The sequence below is a fragment of the Falco biarmicus genome, chromosome Z (genome assembly GCF_023638135.1).
Source record: "Falco biarmicus isolate bFalBia1 chromosome Z, bFalBia1.pri, whole genome shotgun sequence".
Lineage (NCBI taxonomy): Eukaryota > Metazoa > Chordata > Aves > Falconiformes > Falconidae > Falco > Falco biarmicus.
The window spans coordinates 70,431,886-70,451,825 of NC_079311.1; the positions used below are offsets into that span (position 1 = coordinate 70,431,886).

Sequence of the window (19,940 nt, forward strand, 5' to 3'; positions counted from 1 at the left end):
TAGCCAGTAAATGTGATCAAAATCAAAGTGTTGCTGCAAGTTTGTAGAATACAGAATATTTGGGATTTCTTAGCAAAGGGAGGGTTAGAGGTGAAGGTGCTCAGTGGCAGGGGTCTGGCAGTGGTACATGAGGGATGGAACAGCACTCTCCTGCCAGTGTACAAACTGACTTCAAATATGCCTGTTATTGAGCATTCAAGGGGGTACATAAGCTCTTGAACAGCTTTCCAGGGGGATCAGTGGAGAGTATATGGCTCTGTTAATTCTTACAATGGCATGTTATCAGCTTGCTAAAGGTTAATGGGATACAAAAGACCTGGACCTGAAGAGACTGATCTTTTCATATTTTATATCTCATTCTCTCCTAAGGATAGGTCTTATGAAAAATTGAGACTACTCCACAAATTTCAGGGTTTTACCTTCAGTTTGTGAAACAGAAGTATCAATATAAGAGGCAAGTATTGATTACTCCCAAAAAAACAACACTGGCAAAAGAGGGAATGCAAAATTTTGGATCTTGCCTCAGGTTGCAGTTGTGCAGAGGTAACTAACAGATTTTTAACTAATGCTTTTATCTATATGTTGGGCGAAAATACTCTAGACAGCCTCATAACATGGAGAAGGCATAATCCATTCCTCCAAGGGAGGAATTTAGTCTCCCTTGTTAAATAGGGCCAAGTTACAGTCAACCAAATACCTTGTGAGATCATAGTTTCATCAGGGAACATGAATGTACAATGGTGATTTACGGGGTGTAGAGTGAAGATGCCTAAAAAACATTATAGTTTTGCTATGGACTTGCTGGATGACCTTGGACAGTTTACTTCCTGTCCTGTTTTTTTCTGTAGTTTCCTGTGCTTTAATATGTAATTAATGTGGCTCAGAAAATGTTTATTATGTGTGTAGGGTAAAGGACAAGTAGATTGTTTTTCTCCATAGCTACATTCCAGAAAAGGAAAGATTTTGTTCTGGGTTTGGGGGTGGAGCATTTTTGGTTTTCTTTTCTTTTTAGTAAGAGGCCTTGGCTAATGTCATATAAACTTCAGCCAGGGAGAAATGCTGAGAGTGCTGCTATACAGTAGCTCTGATACTAAGCTTGCCAAGAAAAATACAAATTTGCAAGTAACTATTTGTATTAACTGTAATAGAGACACTGCAGACAGCAATAGGACAGATAACAGAGTAATAGAAATAACTTACTTGAACAAATCCATTTTCCAAGAGAGGAGGAGGTGAACAGAATTGTGTAGGAGTTATGGATAAATCAAAACAGTGTGGTTCAATCAAGCTATGAAGCAAACAAAACTATGATTTAGTCTGAATTTAGTCTCTCTTCCTTTCAAGATCCTACACTTCTCAGTGAAGCCCATTTTCAAGGCTATTATGTGTCCCATTTACATCACGATTATACCTAAATCAGGCACTGCCAGGCCATTTGAGAGAGTGCTAAATAGAATGATTTCAAGTTTACCAGCTTTTACCCCCTTTTTCACTCTTATTTTGTATCAGATTCACAGCTTCTGAATTTTGTTTTGTTTCAAATTAAATTTGAAAGCTCAGTAAGTGATCTAACCCCTGAATTTGATAGCCTGTGCCTCCTTCTGAAATAAATTTTTAAATCTTCCTGTAGTTGTGGTCAAAATGTGGGGTTTTTCCTGCTTACCGAAAATGCTGCAACTCTTCCTCTTCACATGGTCTGCTTTCACGCTGCTCTCCTATGCAGGCTTTCCCACCGCCACGTGGGGAGGGGTTGTTGCAGGCTCGACTCCTTGATTTCCTTCCCCCTGAACAAGGACTCCAGGAAGACCAGCAGCTCCAGCGTCCATCAACAACACCTATGTAATATTTGGGAATATTTCACATTAAACCACTCTGTAGGTAGTTTAAAGGTACAGGCTGTTCAAAGCTACTGATGGTCCAAACTGTACCCTTGCAGAGAATTTTAGATTGCAACGATCTAATCTTCCATCTTTCACCAATTTGCCTTTTGCAAAAGTATAATTCCATGGAGGCTATATGTTATCAGAGTCTGAGAGAACATAAAAATAACTATCAGCTACAACTAATCTGCAAAATTAAAAACCAAAACTTTTGAAGTTATCGACAGTCATTCCTTTAGTACATATACTTATTTACAGAAGGTCACCTTCTGAGCAGTTAGTATTGTCCACTGCATTTAACAATAACAATAAAATGTTTTCTATGTTAAGCATTGTTTGAACGTGCAACATATGACCCAAGCAGGCACTGCACATCAGCTGCTCATTCAGGTTGTGCAGAGGCACAGACAGACGCTGGAAGCAGGAAAGCACACTTTGCCACTTCTAAACTCTCACAAGTTTAAAAAGTGCTGACCTGGCTGATCTTGCACCAGAGTTCCCAGCTCACAAGCTGCTCCAAAGGTGTAAGGCTTGCAGTAACACACACAGTGAGTTCCTTCCACGGTTGCCTCACCACCATTCTGACAAGGCTGACATTTGCAGGGATCGTTTTCAGCCATATATTCTTCAATGGCTTGTTTTAGGTAATGCTTTTTGACCGAGGAGCAGGGCACTTCCTTTACGAGCTCATATAACGGTGTTAGCTACACACAGTACAGAAACATTTATATTAAATAGTTATAATTGGGATATAAGAGTTCATAAGCACATTTTGTCATGCAAAATAAATTGTGATATATGCTTCTGCACATGAGAGTTGGCAGATGCTCTCATGTGCTAACTAGCTAGCTAAAATCTTATGTCAGTATGTAATATTGGACTTTTTCTGAAAAGTCAGCTCTGCTTGACAGCATCCATTAAAACTAGTGGTAGATTAGTCATGTTTAAACATATTTGAGCTATGAGATTATGGTTGAGATAAAAGTGTAACACAGACCACAAATGTACAGTAACTCAAAATTCTCACCCAACTATTCCCAGCCTAAAAAGCTGGACATTTAACAATTCATTATGTTATTTCATTAAGCAGTGATTGAATGTAAAAATAAGTGAAAACATTTTGCATTTCTATTGCCTCTTTTATGATATTCTGTGCTTTTACATTTATTTTAAAACTTCCTGACAGAGATCTTTTGTGTCTATACCATTCTTCAGTTTCTTCAGTATGCAGGCAGTTCCCCAAAGGAACTTAGACAAGGTAGCAGTGAATATGGCCATGCCCAGCTTGGAAGTATCTGGCTTCCAGAAGCTCCAGTTGTGCCTAAACGTCTGGATGCAGAGACGAGGAGGGATAAAAGGGATACACTGAAGCTGACAAGCTGAGTGGAAGCCACACAGACCTGCCAATACGCATTTCAGGAAAGGGGCTATCTCAGATCTGCGCTTTCTCCAATGCCAGGATGACCCTCTATTCCTAAGCAGGATTCCACTAAAGTCACTGAAGGTAAGATTATAGGTATTGACCTGCCAAAAGTCATGGTGCAGCTGACCATATTAGCTTCCTGTCATTTTCTTCCTGTTGACTTCTCTTTTCTTTTTCATAAAGATCTGAAAACAGAATGATTGGACACTACAGCCTGATTAATCACCAGCTATGGCTTAATCATTTCTCCCCTTGAGGTGATCCCATCCACTCATGTCTGCTTTGAGAAAATAGCCTTACCTTCTGTTTAATTACTCTGGGATAGTCTGTCACTGATCTGGCCCAAAAGGAGTATCTCTGACTGTTCCCAGCAGGATTATTCAGCTCTAGATAACTAAGGCCAGCAACAGCACCTGGGCTTCCTCCTTCTATGTAGGGGTCTCCTTTAATCTTATTACCACTGCTTCCTGTAGATTCAGAAGAGGAAATACAGAAAATACCAGCATTGCTATATTTACAAATGGAAATAGAAACAATACATGCAAAAACTATGCTAGCAAGTAGTGAAAGGACTCATCAGGACCTGTGCCTGGATCAGGAGCTCCTACACTGATAATATATAAGAAATATCTGGTTTTGCATGTGACTTGGCAGCCCAGTCTTAGGGTGTCCAGGAAAGTACTAGTTACTGGGAAAGCATCAGCAATAATTCATGAGTGTTGGAAAGACTTTAAGCCAGGTACTTGGTGTCCAAGTTCAGCATGTTAAGACAGAGTTCAACAAAGCTACCTGCTCCTCACTTTGACAACTATTTAAGAAGAGACGAAAGACGGAGACATGACAACTGTACGAGTCACTGTTCAATGTTTACCTGAAGAAGTCTGTAGCAGTTCATCCAGTTTGGAGCACTTTACTTTCTTCTTTTTCACAATGAATGCATTCCAGCCTGATGTGGTGCACTCATACATGTCTGTTATGCTCAAACCTGCAGATAATCGATCTGTTAACAACATTGTACACAGCAAGTATGTTGGATTAATTTTCAAGTTTCCCATTGACTTGAGATGTCATGAAGTATTATACCTAAATCAGAAGGCAACTAACTAGTGCATCCTGTGGGAAGACCCAGGAGTTGCTAAGGGCTATGGATGGAGGCTGAGAGAGGGGAGGTGTGTCTGGAAAAAAATTGTTTCTTTCATCTCTTTTCTCAGCAGTCCCTAATTCTACAGCACGGCTCCACACTAAGTGCCATCATATGTGTCACTGTGGTGTTTGCTCTGTTTGTAATTTAGTCTGGTTTAAGCAGTTTTACCCAACTTTGCTCTTCAAGTAACTTTTAAGCTTTAACATTATTTGGCACTAGAATTCAAGTTTAGCCTCATGAGCTCCTGAACCAACTATCAATTCATTGCTAACCATAGCACTGCAGGTCACAGATGTGAATCTAGAACTAAATGCTGTGGTTTGAGCACTTTTTCTAATCTTCTTTCTTTTGCCTGTGAAGAGAATATGGTTACTAGAAGTCACTTGCTTGATTTTAGATATTAGCTGCAAGAACATGCAAATAAATTTTTATTCTTGTTTATTCACTTTGTTTTTTGTACCAAATACTCCAGTGCTCTACCTTCTGCTTTCATTTTGTCAGTATCCATATAAAAAATAACTTTGTAGTGTCCTCCTAGAGATCCAGAGTGTAAGAAATGAGTCCCAAAATGTTCAATAAGTCTTCGGTAGACACTATACTCATAGATGACTGGAAGGTTGGCCAGTTCCTTCCAGAAGGGCTCCGCAAGAGTGAGAAAGTCTGGGTTGTTGTTAATAAACTGAGCAACTTCCACACTGTTCTCAACAACCATCAGCTGCTTACTCTGGGGGAAGGAAAAGACATCAGTCAGCCTCCATCAGAGTGGTTCCATACTAGCCAGATGACATGCACGTGATATTGGCTACTAACAAACTGCTTTACAGAGCTGTTGAATATGCGTAACCAACTTTGTGAATGCAAGAAGAATACTCTGATGTTAGGAAATATCTTTTGGACCTTTATTTGTAATTACTGCAACATCTTTCTTTTCCTCCTTTGTACCTGAAAGCTAGCATAAGGCCACTTAGGAAAGAAAAATATCACTCTTCAAAGCTAATGTGGTTTCCAGCAGCAGAAAGCCTGGCAGTAGCAGGTTAACAAGCCTTGTCCGAAAGGAAATCAGAGGGACTAGAGAGGTCTTTGCATCCTGTTTTGTCTAGAGGAGTCTGCCTTTGTAAGGGGGTCTAGCAATTTTGAGGATGCTGCTGAATTATTAAACCCTCTATGCATATACAATATTATTCACCTCAACCTCTCAAATTGCTTTTGAACCTTGTTATGTTAAGTCTCAAAATATGCCGTTGCTAGTGTGGTAAAATGAGCTTGCCATGAGCTTGTTCTCTGTCAACTTGGGAGTCATAAAATGCACAAAACTGTTACTTGATTTTATCTGCTTTAAGATAGAGGTTATACTTCATAATTGGGAGTTACTCTCAAATTATATATCTAATATTTATTTTTAAATAAGTCAAAAGAATAAGCACTATGACTTCCTGGCTATTTAAAGCACCAGATCTCTCTCTTAATGGAGTTCTACTAGTAGAAAATGTATTATAAAGTAAATGAACTTTCATCACAGAATTACTGCAATTTTTTTGCTCCAAGATACTGACAGAGGTAATAGAAGGGGAAAAAAAAAAAAAAAAGAGGCAGTAAATAGGAAGAAAATTGAAAAGATTAATTAATTATGAGAAGAAGCCATTCCCTGCCCCTGCCCCCCTATAGGGAGGAAAAAAGCTACTACATAAATAAATTACTAATGAAGAGGTAAAATGGAGAAAGTAAAACCAGCAGCCAATCCTTTTTAATTGATACTCAAACAAGGGATCTCTTTTAAAAAGTTTTGTACAAATTTTTCAGTCATGTACTTTGTGCCAAAAATATCTGGACAAAATAAATACTTGCATTTGTATATAAAACCACATCAAAAAAAAAGGAAAATGTTTCTGCAAAATACTAAGCCACAGCAACAACTTATACATACCTTTTGACTGTGTTGCAGAATTTTATTCTGTGAATAACTGTGTCCACTGTTTGAGTTTTCATACCTCTCTGTGTGTTTCATGTAAGACCAGCTGCTGTTGAAAAACTCATACGTGAAATCATTCTGAACTTTAACCTAGAAAATGAAAGATAGAATTCTGTATAAAAAGCTTCATGAAGGATGTTAAAAATTATATATAGTAGAGCAAATGCTTCCTTATGCAAAATTCTGATATGTTTTCCAGGCTGAACCCATTTCAGATTTCATTAAAAGTACTGAACACTGTAGGAAAAGCAATACATGTATATATATATTGAATGCATATTTGTACATGAAGTATTTATGTTATGAAGTAAAGTACACTAAGGATTGCTTGGCATGCTTTTGATAAACGTGAGACAAACCAAATCCCTGAGACAGTGACTTCAAGCAAAGCGTATTTCTGGAAGATCTGCACAAAGCACCCCAAAGCCTTGTGCACATAACATTTCTTCGGGTGATATAGACCACTACTTATACTGAGGAGATGGCTTTACATGCAATATAACTGTGAGAGAATTAGAAATCACATCCAGGGAATTACAATTTTTTTGCTTTTATTTTAGCAAGGTACACACCAGTTTGTATTTCAGAATAGTAAGTGACTGCAGAGAGGGAACAGGTGTCATTTGGCTGTGTTTAGGGAAACATACCCGTCAAGAGACCTGACAAGCTTTGCATCATTCCTCTATTTTTAGTCATGAGTCTACATACAAAGCTATGCCTAATGGAAACATACCTGGAAAGTATAAGCAAGAACGCTTTCACTCAGCCTGTAGTATTCTCTCCCATCACCGCTAAAAACCTTTCTGCATTGTCCTCCAAAGCTTTTTGTATGAATGACTCTTCCCCTTGTCTCACCAGTAATGGCATCAAAGCTATGAGAAGAAAAACATGAGAGATCATTAAGATGGAGAGGTAGCAAAGTATTTTACAGGATGCAAAAATTACAGAGCCATTACAACTGAATGCTGTATCTGCAAATTAAGATCATAAGCTGATTTACCCAAGGAAAGAGTATATCAACTGGTAGACTTCTATGCCTGCAGAACTCAGCATGCATAGTATGCTACCATGTGGAAAGCAAAATGTTGCTCTTTTTGTCAACAAAAATGGACACATATTGATATGTCTTAACATTAAGACATATCTATCACAACTGATTTTAAGTGTTACTTTTCCAGCAATTAATGCAAACACAGAAACAACAGGGCACCCATTCCAAAATGTTTTTGTATTATATCTGAATTATATGGCATTCCAAGTGATAAAACTATGTAAAAGAAGTTTAAAATAATTATTTTGCTAGGTTGTAGATGGAATATAAAACCACAAATCCATTTGAAACCTCAGTACCAAATGCAACAGCAATGAACAAAAAGAATGAGCATTTCTGGCTCATTTTTTCCATTCTGATGATGATGTGTATTGGTTGGCATTTCATTTCATATCTTAAAATATGTTTTCCAATAGCAGCAATTAAAGATAAAAAGCCTTATTCTTGCTTCAGATCAAAGGGCCTCTACATCCTGGCTGCATTGAGCCATTGGCATGATGAAGGCTGTTGTACTGAATAATTTTGCATATGGGATGCTTGACCATAGGTCCAGGAAGCCCATCTGCACTGCCAGCGTCTGCAAATACAATAAAAATGTAAATGCATTTGGTACCAGTACTACTGAGCCTGGCACATTACCCTGTTCCTGTAAGTTCCGAATTCGGAGGTGTTTTATCAACATCACATACAGTCATCTGTTTACATCGATCTTCATCTGCACCATCTTCCTCACAATCCTGGTCTCCATTGCACACAAGAGATCTGCTAATGCACTGACCTAAATCAAAACAAAAGTGCATGGGGAAAGGAGAAGTGTTTGCTTGTTTAAAAAGAAATCACCTAAAAATCAAAGCAAAAGTCCCACTTACCTGCTACTTTAATTAGCTTGTTCTCTCCCTCGATGAACAGTCTGTGCCCAGGAGGGCTTGTGAAACAACAGTAAATGTAGACATAAAGAGTGTGGAGTACACTTGAAGGAACCACAGCCATTCAAAGCTTAGAATGTATTAATAAAACAGTTAACTTCAGGATTTATTTCCTGAGCTTTCATCCTTTGACTGTACTGCTTGTGATTATCCATGATTATCTCTCTGGTAGCACCAAAACATGGTTATGTTCCTCTGTGATAAACATCTATCTACTGAGATAATGTGGGTTTTTTGTGAAAGTAATGGAAGCTGCTTGGATACAAGGACTGTTTTAGGGAGCACTAGTTTCCATGACCCAGGTGATTGCCAAGATGTTTGAATATACCCTAGAACAGCTTTGAAAAATCACAACAAAGGTTGCATTCCTTAATTACCTTCTCATAATGAAAAAAACCGTACTCTGGGGAAAATTATTAAGGCAGAACGACTTAAGAGAGGCTACCAGGGCTACAGCATGTTATCTGCAAAGGTCTGCAACACTCCAGATGAAATTAGAAATATGTGTGGTTGAGGCTGGAAAAAAGGAAACATCCTCCTAAATCACAATTATCTGTGGGTCAAGGGTTCTGCAAAGCCATTGCCTATTTACTAAAGCTTAAATATAACTTTATGATTAGAAAATGGTGAAAAAGAACTTGGATAGTACCTGAGAAACACCTGAACCGATCACCACAGCCGTCTTGCACCGGGCATCCCCTTGTTGGGGTGCATGGTCTTGTTTCAAAGGCATCCCCAGAGCAAGGGTTTCCACCATACTGGCCATAAACTGCTACTGTCCGTCTCCGAATCTGGATGCAAATCAAGGCAGATCTTTGAAAATCCAAATGCAAAGCCGGAATAGCTTACTAGTGTCACGGCAATGCTACCGCTCTGCTGCTATAAGAAAATGAGACATTCACTATTTTTTTTTTGAGAAAAACACTTGGTGTTACCACAATATGGTAACAAACTCTCAGGTTAATAGAAAGACAACTATTTCATCTATAAGGTCTTTAGACTGATGCATAAGCTTGGCTGGTTTGTTAAAAAACCTAGTATGTAACTGAAAGCAAGAGAAAGCTGCTGACAAATTTCAGTTTTATTCTACATTTTTAATAGGCCAAATAATGACTGATATGAATGCTAAAGTTTGTCAAAGTAAACAATGTCATTTTGGAAGATGACAAAATCTAACATCAGGTAGACTGCTTTTTGCTTCTAAAAAGAGTAAGTACTGTCTCATGGCACATCTTTAATTTTGACTAATCCCTCCCTAACTGATGCAACATTAAAGTAAATGAGAAGGAAAATCAAAAGCAAGTGTCTTGCACATCAGTAGAGTTGCACTGTAAAAATCAACATTTCATTGAGGATAATATTTTGCAATCAAATTTTCTTTCCTTGAGATGTGACTCACTAACGAAAAATCAGTGGAGTTGGTACAAAGCAGCATCAGAGGGGTAATGTCTCAGTATACTGGACAGTTGAGCCTTTTGGAATTATCACCAAAATAAAAAGCGCACAAATTATTTTACAACACGAATACCATAGCTTTGAAAGGGAACATACTGGGGACAGATTGGAGGATTTCCCTTCTGAGTTCTTTGTTCTTCAGCTTTCTTGTCTGCTGGGGCTTTTGCCTGGCAGTTGATTTGGGGGTTTAAAGATACAGCAGTTCCTTAATTACTGGGAAAAAAAAGCACATGCTATTAAGGTTATGGGTATCGAAAAGCTGTGTCTATCTGTACCTGTTTTTGAGTACAGCCATCACACTCAGACCAAGGGCCAAAAGAATTCCAGCGGCAATGGACTGGAGGGGTAGGGCTGCTCCAGTAGCATTTTTTCAGAGAGAGAGAGAGAGAGAGAGAGAGAGGATAATCATCAGGGATTTCCATCCATAACCATTAGTGCAAAACTTTTCTAAACAACAAAGCAGGCCCTCAACAACAATTAGGGGTATGATCAGGATCCCTCTAAAACCACTTGGATTTGCTTTTCACGTGTGAGAACAAAATCAGTCCCAGCTTGGGCTTTCTGGTCACTGAAAAGAAAAAACTAAATACTATTCACATAGCCTGAACATCAGCAAGGACTTTGTGCAAACATAATACCAGCTTCAAGGACCAGTTTCACATTGCACAGCAGAGAGAGGCCAGATCACATCTGGAGCTCAGCAGGGAGCTGCCAGGGGCTGTGTGTACCATGGCATGCAGCAGACCTCCTCACAGCAGCTCTCACCCAGTTTGCCCATGGGATGCACTGAGGGTGCTACCTGCCCCTGGGATCGGGGCTGGCTTGCAGTAAACTGAGCTGTACTTCACAGATGTGTGCCACTGTGGCTTATTCCACCACTGTGTGCTCTTTTCCCAAAGGGCAGCTGACTCCTCTGGGCAGAGGTAAGGGACACCAAAATGCCCATTCTTGTCACCACTGAAGGCAGTGGCAGCACTGACAGCAAGCAGTGCCTCCTTTCCCAGGAGATGTATCTGAAGACCCATTTAAGACCTGCCCCATGTCACACACAACAGAAGTTGCCTGTTAAACTATGCATGGTTAGTCTTCAGCATGTAATTTATTGAAGAAATATTCACCTGGAAAAAACAGGAAAGAAGCCTGAAACTTCCAGCAACAGAAAAAGCCCCAGGACCTGGGAAAAAAAAAAAAAAAAAAAAAGAGCAAAAGCAAACTTACTTTGCTTTTCTGCTTTTTCTGTTTGCTCATACAGCTGTTCTAACTTTCTGCAATCTTTACAGTAGTCAGCTTAAAAAATAAAGGAGAGCATCACAGTGATTTTCCTGAGCTTTGTCGTGCAAGCTCATTTTTTAGTTTTCTTCTTCCTTGCAACACTGCCCAATTACATTTTCAGCTAATTATTATCTTCAGCATATAAATTTATATTTCATTGCATGTTCCATATCCATTTCATCAGTACAAATTAAGTAAGCAATTGTCTTACCTTCATGTTAGATTAAATACTCAGATATCCAGTGATTACCAGGGAAAATGCACTTTCACTCAATTCAGCAGCCAAAGGAGTCAGTCAGTCTGTCTGCTGCTGTACATTTCTTCTCACTCTGCCTTTCTGTTCTGCTTTTCTTTCCCTAAAAAGGCTGAATATTGCCAAGGAATTTTAATCTTAACCCATCTAGTGCCCTCCAGGGACACAGCCTGCTTTAGGAGCTGCTCAGTGGTTTTAGGACGTATAAATCAAGGTTTGGTTGTACTGATTGGGGTTGGCACGAAGCTGTGAAGAGCTCTTACTGGAAGAACAATTGCTTTTTCCTTATCTTCTCTCTCACAGCTTCTTTCCTCTGCACAAGGCTTTTCAGTGATCCCAGGCCAGTCCTGGTGTCACATACACTACCACCACAGCTGACTCCCCAGCTTCAGTAGGAAAAGCTGACCTAGAATTAAGCTGATGTTGCTAAGGTTTAATTTTCATCACAAATCTTCAGTCTCCACTTTGGCAGTCATGCTGATTTTTGCGACCAGCTCTCACACTGAAAATCAGCTTACATATCTGAATGCAAATTTTGGCCAATTCTGGCATGGTCTTGCTTGTGAAAGACTTCCTGAGATCATACACAGCCCCTAGTTGCAGTGATACATCAACAGCTGGCTTTTTGTATGGATGCTCTTACAGAAGTAAGAAAACTTCACTTTCTCTTTCCACACTCTGCCATGACCTTTTGTTTTTTCCTTTTGACTTTTTACATTTTCCAGAGCTGATACATTCCAGTAACAGCAAGAAAATGCAACTGCTGGGGAAATTTCCATGAACTTATTCTAGTGGAGGCTACATGAAGCCCTCACGGAAAAGCAGCACCCCTATCTGAAAACTTCATATACTACATCTCAGATACTACATCTATCTTGGACAGTTTAACACAACCCTCAGAAAACTAAATGCTTCATGTCACAGTATCACTAGATGGTGACTTTTAAACCCTGCACTCTGTTGGTATGGTCTGCTTTCCTTAAGAAGATGCCTAGATCTTGGGTCACGTTACTCCATCCATGCAAGGGACCCCTATGTCCACTCCTCAGAAGTCAGCAACCCCAGAGCCAGTCTTTGGGACTTCTCAGGTTTAGTAACTATGAATCTCTTTGATAATGTAATTCATACACTTTCATCACTTTTGTACCTATTTTATTGCTTTTGATAAAAATCCTCATGCTCCTATTAAGTTTTATGACCAACTTGGATGACATTGTCAGGGGTCATTTGCCTATGAAGGAAATGATTAAAAGCAAGTTAAGCCCTTTAATAGCTGCCCAGAATACAGGAACTCCAAAGAATATTTTATCTCTACAGACATACATCTTGATCTTGCAGTTAGCTGTTTTAATGGCTTAGATAGCAATTTAACTCTCTGTAAGTACATCATTAGCTATAATAACCCTCAAGATAAATATATACTGTAATTTGCTCACAAACAAAACATGCAAACAAACATAAAAGAGGACAAATACAGCTAGCAAAGCAAGTATGTACAGTGATGGGGTCTGCTATTAATTAATGGGTAGTAAAATAATTTATAGTTACAGTTATCATATTCAAATGAGTTTATATTGGCGGGATGTCTTGTTGCAAGAAGCATTTCAGCAAGACAAAAACGTTGCTTTGGCAGATGCTGTATATAAAAGATGTGTTCTTTTAGCACACAGTTTCAGGTACTTCAACCTAAAGACTTTATCTTCTTTCATGTGGAAACAGGATCTTACTTTTTTATTGATCCTGGCTACAGCAGTAACAAAAGCAGAGAGACTGAACTGGCAAGGTGGAAAACAGAGGGAAGAGGTTAGAGGTGAACTTGGGTTTCTTTTAGGACTGTAAGTCCACAGGTCTCGATGCACTTCACTAGTTTGCAGTGGATGGATGTTCAGTCTCCTTTACAACAGTAGGGCTGTGAATGGTTGATTCCTCTTTCATTTCATGGGGTATTTATGGTTACTTTTTTCTACTTAGGATTTTGGCTCTGGACCATTTAGATAGTTTCCTGCTTTTGTGTATTGTTGAAACTTAAGACTACGTGCAGTTGCATGATAATCTACTCACTGAAATTTTGTGGTGAGGTGCTACGCAGCACCTAGCACATTCCCAGTCTGACTGATAGACACTTCTACGATAACAGAGTATAATAAAAGGCCTGGTTCAGGGAGCTCCCCACTTAATTCCCCTGACTGCACGGTAGTGAGGGATGGAGGGTAAATTTCAGAGAAGATGAGGCTGATTTTCTCTTACTGTTAGTGAAAATGGCAACAATCTACTAAACATTTTGCAGTTAAATGTGTTTTATCATAGCAATTTTCGGTTCTTGCTAAATACTTCTATGGTCTATTCAGAAATAAACTGGTTTTAGGACTAAAAATGACGGTTTAGGGAGTAAAAGAGGAGTCATTTGAGACACACAAAGGGTGAGCCATAAGGCAAGGTATTTCTTGTCTTGAACCAAATGATAATTCTAGCACAAGAATTATTAATGCAATGCTTCACTTGCTGGGCTAATGGTATCCCGCCTGGTCTGGAGACAGCATGAAATGGTATTGTCTGTGTTTTACTTCACACTAAGGTCAGCCAGAATATAATTGTATTAGCGATATTTCCCTGCAGACTTCCAGCCTTTTATAGGATTGATGCTAAGGTTACTCAATAGTTTACCAAGCTTTAAATAGTCTCATGTCTTCATTGTCCAAGTTCATTATGTATTATGGCCCTAAAGGCAGTCTGTGCTCTGTGGCTGCTGCAAATGCCAAGGATCGAGTGACAACTGAGTGGAGAAAAAATATCTTGTCATTATGGTTTTAAATTGTGGAACTGACTTGGAGAGTTTTTGGATTTGTTTCTCTTTGCTAATGGCATCTCACTTCTTTAAAAAAAAAATTTAATTGCCTGTTTTGTTTTTAATGTATTTGTCACTTTTCAAGGATTAATGACAATGCCTTGGGATGTGTCTCTATGAAATATGCCAAAGAGCATTAATGCTGTGCTAACTGTAATGCAAATTATTCTGTCTCAGGGGACCCCGTAGAAGGATATTGCCTTAGATACTGGAACCTATGTGCTGCAGAAACTACCCCAAAACAAGCAAGGGCTGTGAGAGTTCTGGTTTGAATGAACTGGGTTGAAAGATAAGAGCTCATGTTATTATAATTCAAAATTCAGAGAGCTTTAGTGGTATATAGGTAATAAACCAGACCTGCCTAGAACACAGACATTTCAGCCTGTGTGTACACAACAGTCATCACTGGGGAAACAAATAATTACTGTTCTTTAGAGCTAAGTTCTGATCTTAGGACACAAGACATGGTGAACAAATTTGGTAGTCTGAAACTGCCCCAAATGGTGAGTTAATATTCTGGTTTTTTCCCACACCTTTGCCTGCTTTCACTTCAAATTCCCATCATGAGTTCCTTCTGCATATCTGGTGCTGGATTTGGCACACCTGATTCCTCTTTGTGAGCAGGTTTAGTTTATTACAGTGACAGAAAATAAATTCAGCAAAAACACCCTGCATGTTTTTTGTGCTGTTTTAATGAGTTAGATCATCTCCCAGGAAGGTCTGGTGGCCAACAGACCCCGGGAGAGGATAAAAATGTACAGCCACGGAGGGAAGAGAGGGGAGAAAAGAGTTGGGAAGTGTGAGAGAAGGGAGGGTAGCAGAAGAGCCTTCTGCTTGCAGATGCAGCCAGTCACTGCACCTGCTCAAGTGCCAGCAAATCCCCACCTTGCAGAAACTTTTCTGGTTATTGCTCATCCTAGACTAGCAGATATAAACCACCCCACTGCTCACCACTTCACAAGACTCTCCTGGACAGCATGGTGGCATCCAAATTCACCCTCCTATCTAGTGGTTGATTGCCCAGACAGGCCTGATTTAGGTGTTAATTGAAGTTGAATATTTATTTTTCATTTCTACAATTACTTATACTTGCGCCCCTGAGACATCCCACTTTCAGGCTGAAAAAACTGTGAAGGTTCAGAACATCTCTGTCTCAGGAGATGATTGCAACTGAACTATGGATAGTAAATTTGAGTAAGATGTTCAATGGCCTTCATCACTGAGGGTCAGGAGCAGGCTTAGGTCCACCCTGAGTTCTTTTCAACCTGAAAATTGTGCCCACAGAGTTCGCAGGGATCAAAACAAACTCTTTTGAGAGCTCACCTGCCAGCTGCATGCAGAAGAAGAGGCATTGTGTCTATAGCAGATCTATATGCTCTCACATGCATGCCCAGCCACAAAGAGGCTCAAACATATATAAAACAGGTGAATTTAATGAACCAGAGAGCTGGTCTCATGATCTTAGCAGTTTAAATAAGCTAACAGAGGAAGTCATATGAAATGGGCTAAATGGAAGTATTATTGCATTTGTGTTAATAATGACATAAAACCACACATATTGTATGAAGGAGTGTATCAGAGGTTAAATCACATGGAGGATTGCAGAGCTGGTTCCAAGCAACTGATCCTCAGAGCAAGACAAGGTCAATTTTTCACCAGTATCCAATGATTTAGGGTTCTGTTTATTTTTTTCTTGTACTCTTCTACATTGTTTAACTATAAATTTAATTCATGCAGTTTAATAAATTCATAAGCAGCTTTAAATGAGTGCCTGAGACAGCAGTATCTCAAGCTGATGATCCAGGTCTCTTTTAGCCTAATGTCTTGGTGCTTTTCAAAATATCATCCCTTTCTGATTGTTCTTTGTAGAGTGAATAGAATGTCAAACAAAGAGAATGTCAAATCAGCCACTAGCAACCTTGCCCATGCTTTTATATTTCTGGTTGTTTCTGAACCAGTGGTGTATGTCTGCTACATATTTTAGAATTACTATTGTAACTAGCTGGAAAATGAAAATGTTTCAAGCAGCAAACTTTGAACAAGTCTCTTTCATCAAAATCCATCAATCTCTGTCTGAAAATTTCCAAGTACCTTCAAATTAAAACCTAAAAAATGTTTTTCCATAAGTAGAACAAAGATTCCTCTCCTGTAGAGGAGAATTAGGGAAGAAAATGAAGGCAGGACTTCAAAGAAACAGATCTTATTAGAATGTCTTCTTGAACTACCACATTTTTAGGACAATCTAAAATTCATTAAAATTTTGCCAGCTTACTCAAGAAGCCAGTAATTAACCCTAACTGCTACTGTGAAACTTTCTGGTATCAGCTTTTGTGGATGTATTCCAGCTGGAACCAAAGTTCAACAAATAAAGTAAGTTTTTCAAACTTTTATAGGGGCAACTGTGATACAGAACATTGTGTAAAACCAGAAATAACACAGCGTTGACTTTTGCCCTCCCTGATTCTAGGCTGGCTACGCATACAGCAACCATCAGACTGCAATAAATGAAAAAAACATACCAGTAATAAGAAAGGGTTGATATAGTTGCAGAGATTCACCTGAGCTCCCAGAGAAATTTAGATGTGCTCAATATTTTTTACTTCTTCCACAACAAGCTTATAAGTCCCTAAAATTGCCGTGATGTCCTTTTGCAAGTTATTCTGCCTTCCATCTGTACTTGCTGTTCAGCTCAAAGCAGCAGTACTGAAGCACAGGGTCAAAGTACTCCTTTAACTTTTTTTTGTGTGTGTGTATATATGTGAATACATGTCTCCTTCTGTGTCTCTATTTATGATGTACTTTGTTATTTCCAGATATAAAACCCTCAGACAGTTTCTGCCTACCAAGCCATGCAATTACCAGCATGTACTAATTTTGATTAGTATAGAAAAAAGTTGGAGTTTTCTAAATTGGAAATATTTTTATCAGGTCATGGAGACCATATCACCAAATATCTTTGAAAGAATCTGTATTTCTGGAGATTGCACTTGTTCTTAGCCTGTAAACACATCCCATTCAGTGCTGCTATGGTCGAAGACCATCACAAGAATGATTGGAAGTATAGTTTTTATAATATGGGCAGAGGTTCTGTAGAACAACCAATAGCTAGGAAGAAGTATTCAGCAAACAGCAATATCCAGATTTTTTAGAGCTAGCAAATGACTTTGAGATTTTTATAAATGATGAAAAAATAAGAAATAAATACTGATTATTCCAAGGACAGAATGTAAAATGTAAGGCTTGTGATAGCACAGATGAGGAAGCCTCCTGTTTCCTCCTTTGTGTGGGCTTATGGCAAGAAAGGTATGCACTTCTGCCCATTTATTGATTACTATATAGTATGTCTCCCGAGGCAGTAATGAAGCCAGGGGCAGGGAAATAATGCCACATAAAAAAAATTCATCAGCCATAAGAAAGGTACCTTGAGACAGGCTGGTTGTTGGTTTTGACTGAAGTCAATAACAAACTTGTAAAATAATTGAGAGACTCAGCAGAAAAAGTCAATTACCAATGTTGTTGCTTCAAGGGTTTTTATTATGCTGTTAAAATACAGTAAGACAGAATAAGTAGGCTTGGACTTGTCACAGTTTTGTGACCTTTTTTAAGGTGCAACACTCTTTTGGGTATTTTTCCCTTCTCAAGAAGTCATTTTTTAGGCTACCTCTCTCCCTAACACATGTTCAAGCTCAACTGAAATACATTTCTAATTTAGAGCAATTAGCTAGCAAGTAGTAACACTATAAACCAAATCCAAAACTGTAAATACTGGCGTGTTCTCCATCCTCTGTGTAAGTGCTGCCAAAGCTGAGTTTGCCCTGCTTCATCCAAAGGCAGCCTTTCAAAGACAGAAAGGTGCTAAGGTGCAGCTCAAATCATATCAATAGAAGCTACTTAACCAGACATTTCAGAAAACCTTTCTATGTATTAGCTGCCTTGGCAGGCAGACCAGTACGAGCACCTCCCTGTGCACTCCCAGCTGATGCACAGCCTTCCACTCCAGACTAGCTGTGCTACATGTGGTAGTCTAATCTGGGTCTTGTGGCCAGAGGATTGTGAGATTCACATTGTGAACAGGTAAGAAAAAATTCAAAAAGCTCAATTTTTTTCTCTGTCCTTTTTGCACACACTAATAAGGCCGGGCACAGTTTTGTCCTCTATTTTTGTTAAAAGGAAATAGTGCAAGAGGGAAACTGTGCTTGGGTGTTAGTTGAATTCCCTGATGGAGCCATATGCCTCAGTTCCAGTAAATGCAAAGTTGAAAATGCCTAATACAGGGAAAACATATGCCAAAATAAACTGCAGAGCTGAGCTGATCTTTGTTAGCAAAGCAGTTCTACTTAGGGAAGGTTCTCAGCTGGTGAAAATAATAAAACATGTCAGTGATCCTGATGAAGGAAGGTGAGCTTATTTTACCTAGGGAAACAGGCTTTATCTCCAATAAATATAGAACTTGCATTTGTCCACTTTGTTCCATTGCACAGCCCTTTTTACCTACACTTTGTGTCTCACATCTGGCAAACTCCAAATTTACATACAGGGTAAAGAGTACTATGAAGTAATGGGGTTTTCCACTTGAAAGTGAGCTTGTATTTTTATTTCTAGAGAAAGGTCAGAGTGACCAGGAAAAGCAGTCATTTGCAGTAGTCCCACAGCAAGATAAACGTAAATTCTTTAGGATGACTGAAGTGAGATGTGAGATTAATTAAATAGCAAATAATAGGCTTATTTTACCATTTTTTCAGATTAAACATGAGCGCCATAGTTTTCTCCAATGTTTTCTTCTCTGACCTTCTACTTTACTGCAGACACATGTATTTTCTTCCCCCAAACGTTAGCTCTAAACTAAACGTGAAATGTATGAACAGTAAATATTTGTGAGAAGTAAACACATATTTCTGAAAGAAAATCAGATACCTGATATTTAGCTAATTTACCTGTTCTGCATGGCTTGATATTTATTCACACACTGGGATACTTCTAATTGCAACATACATGAAAAATTTGAAAATGTGCTGTACCATGTACATGCTGTACTGGTGCTCTTAACACTAACAGGTGCCAAACCTGGATGGGTGTTGTAAAACTGAATTACCGGCTTACCTTTGGAGACAGACGGTACTATAAGGCATGCATGTCCGTTTCTCCAGCTACCCAGAAGCGTTGCAGGAGGAGAACAGCATCATGTTCTAAGAAATGGTACTGAGAAGTAAAATCATTCATATACTTTTAATAAAGATAGTACCACTCACATATGCACTTGAAGCATAGCTGAGTAACATGTGGAGGGAATGTGATGGCACAGATACACCTAGGCAAGTGTGTAATTCCACATAAAGTGAGAAAATTCAGAGGGTAAGGTAGCCAGCTGTTTGAATCTAACTTTAAATTTAAGATAGATTCCTTTCCTGAGCTTCTGGCAAAGATTCTTACTTCAACAATTCTGCAGGAGTTTTTCTTTCCCACCAGTTGAGATTATATTTCTTTTGCAAAGAGTATGTCCATGTATATCATTCATAGCAGAACATTTGAAATTATAAAAGAATAGACACTGTAAGTTATATTTAGACACTCAGCTTCCAAGTTAGCAAATTTCAGCCGTAGTGTCTGGGCTTAGATATAGGCTGTGTTTACCTATGAATGAGATGAGCTTTTGATATTTTTTTTAGTAAAAACAAAAGGAAAGAAAACATTGCTAGTACAGCTAAGTGTGTATCTTCCATGT

The 19,940-nt window shown here is 38.9% G+C and overlaps 1 protein-coding gene across 1 annotated transcript in view; it reads right to left on the reverse strand.

Moving 5' to 3' along the window:
* The window catches only part of C7 (complement C7), a 24,006-nt gene extending 12,202 nt beyond the window's left edge, over positions 1–11,804 (reverse strand). Inside the window, exons 1-13 of the mRNA XM_056324359.1 lie at positions 11,332–11,804; positions 10,967–11,022; positions 10,124–10,199; positions 9,043–9,184; positions 8,107–8,245; positions 7,150–7,288; positions 6,372–6,506; positions 4,928–5,171; positions 4,175–4,288; positions 3,604–3,770; positions 2,356–2,584; positions 1,664–1,835; positions 1,201–1,288 (exon numbers count right to left, since the gene is read on the reverse strand). Coding sequence (XP_056180334.1) covers positions 1,201–1,288; positions 1,664–1,835; positions 2,356–2,584; positions 3,604–3,770; positions 4,175–4,288; positions 4,928–5,171; positions 6,372–6,506; positions 7,150–7,288; positions 8,107–8,245; positions 9,043–9,184; positions 10,124–10,199; positions 10,967–11,022; positions 11,332–11,337 — 1,707 coding nt within the window. The 5' untranslated portion in view covers positions 11,338–11,804. The remainder of the gene's footprint in view (positions 1–1,200; positions 1,289–1,663; positions 1,836–2,355; positions 2,585–3,603; positions 3,771–4,174; positions 4,289–4,927; positions 5,172–6,371; positions 6,507–7,149; positions 7,289–8,106; positions 8,246–9,042; positions 9,185–10,123; positions 10,200–10,966; positions 11,023–11,331) is intronic.
* Positions 11,805–19,940: the final 8,136 nt, after the last annotated feature.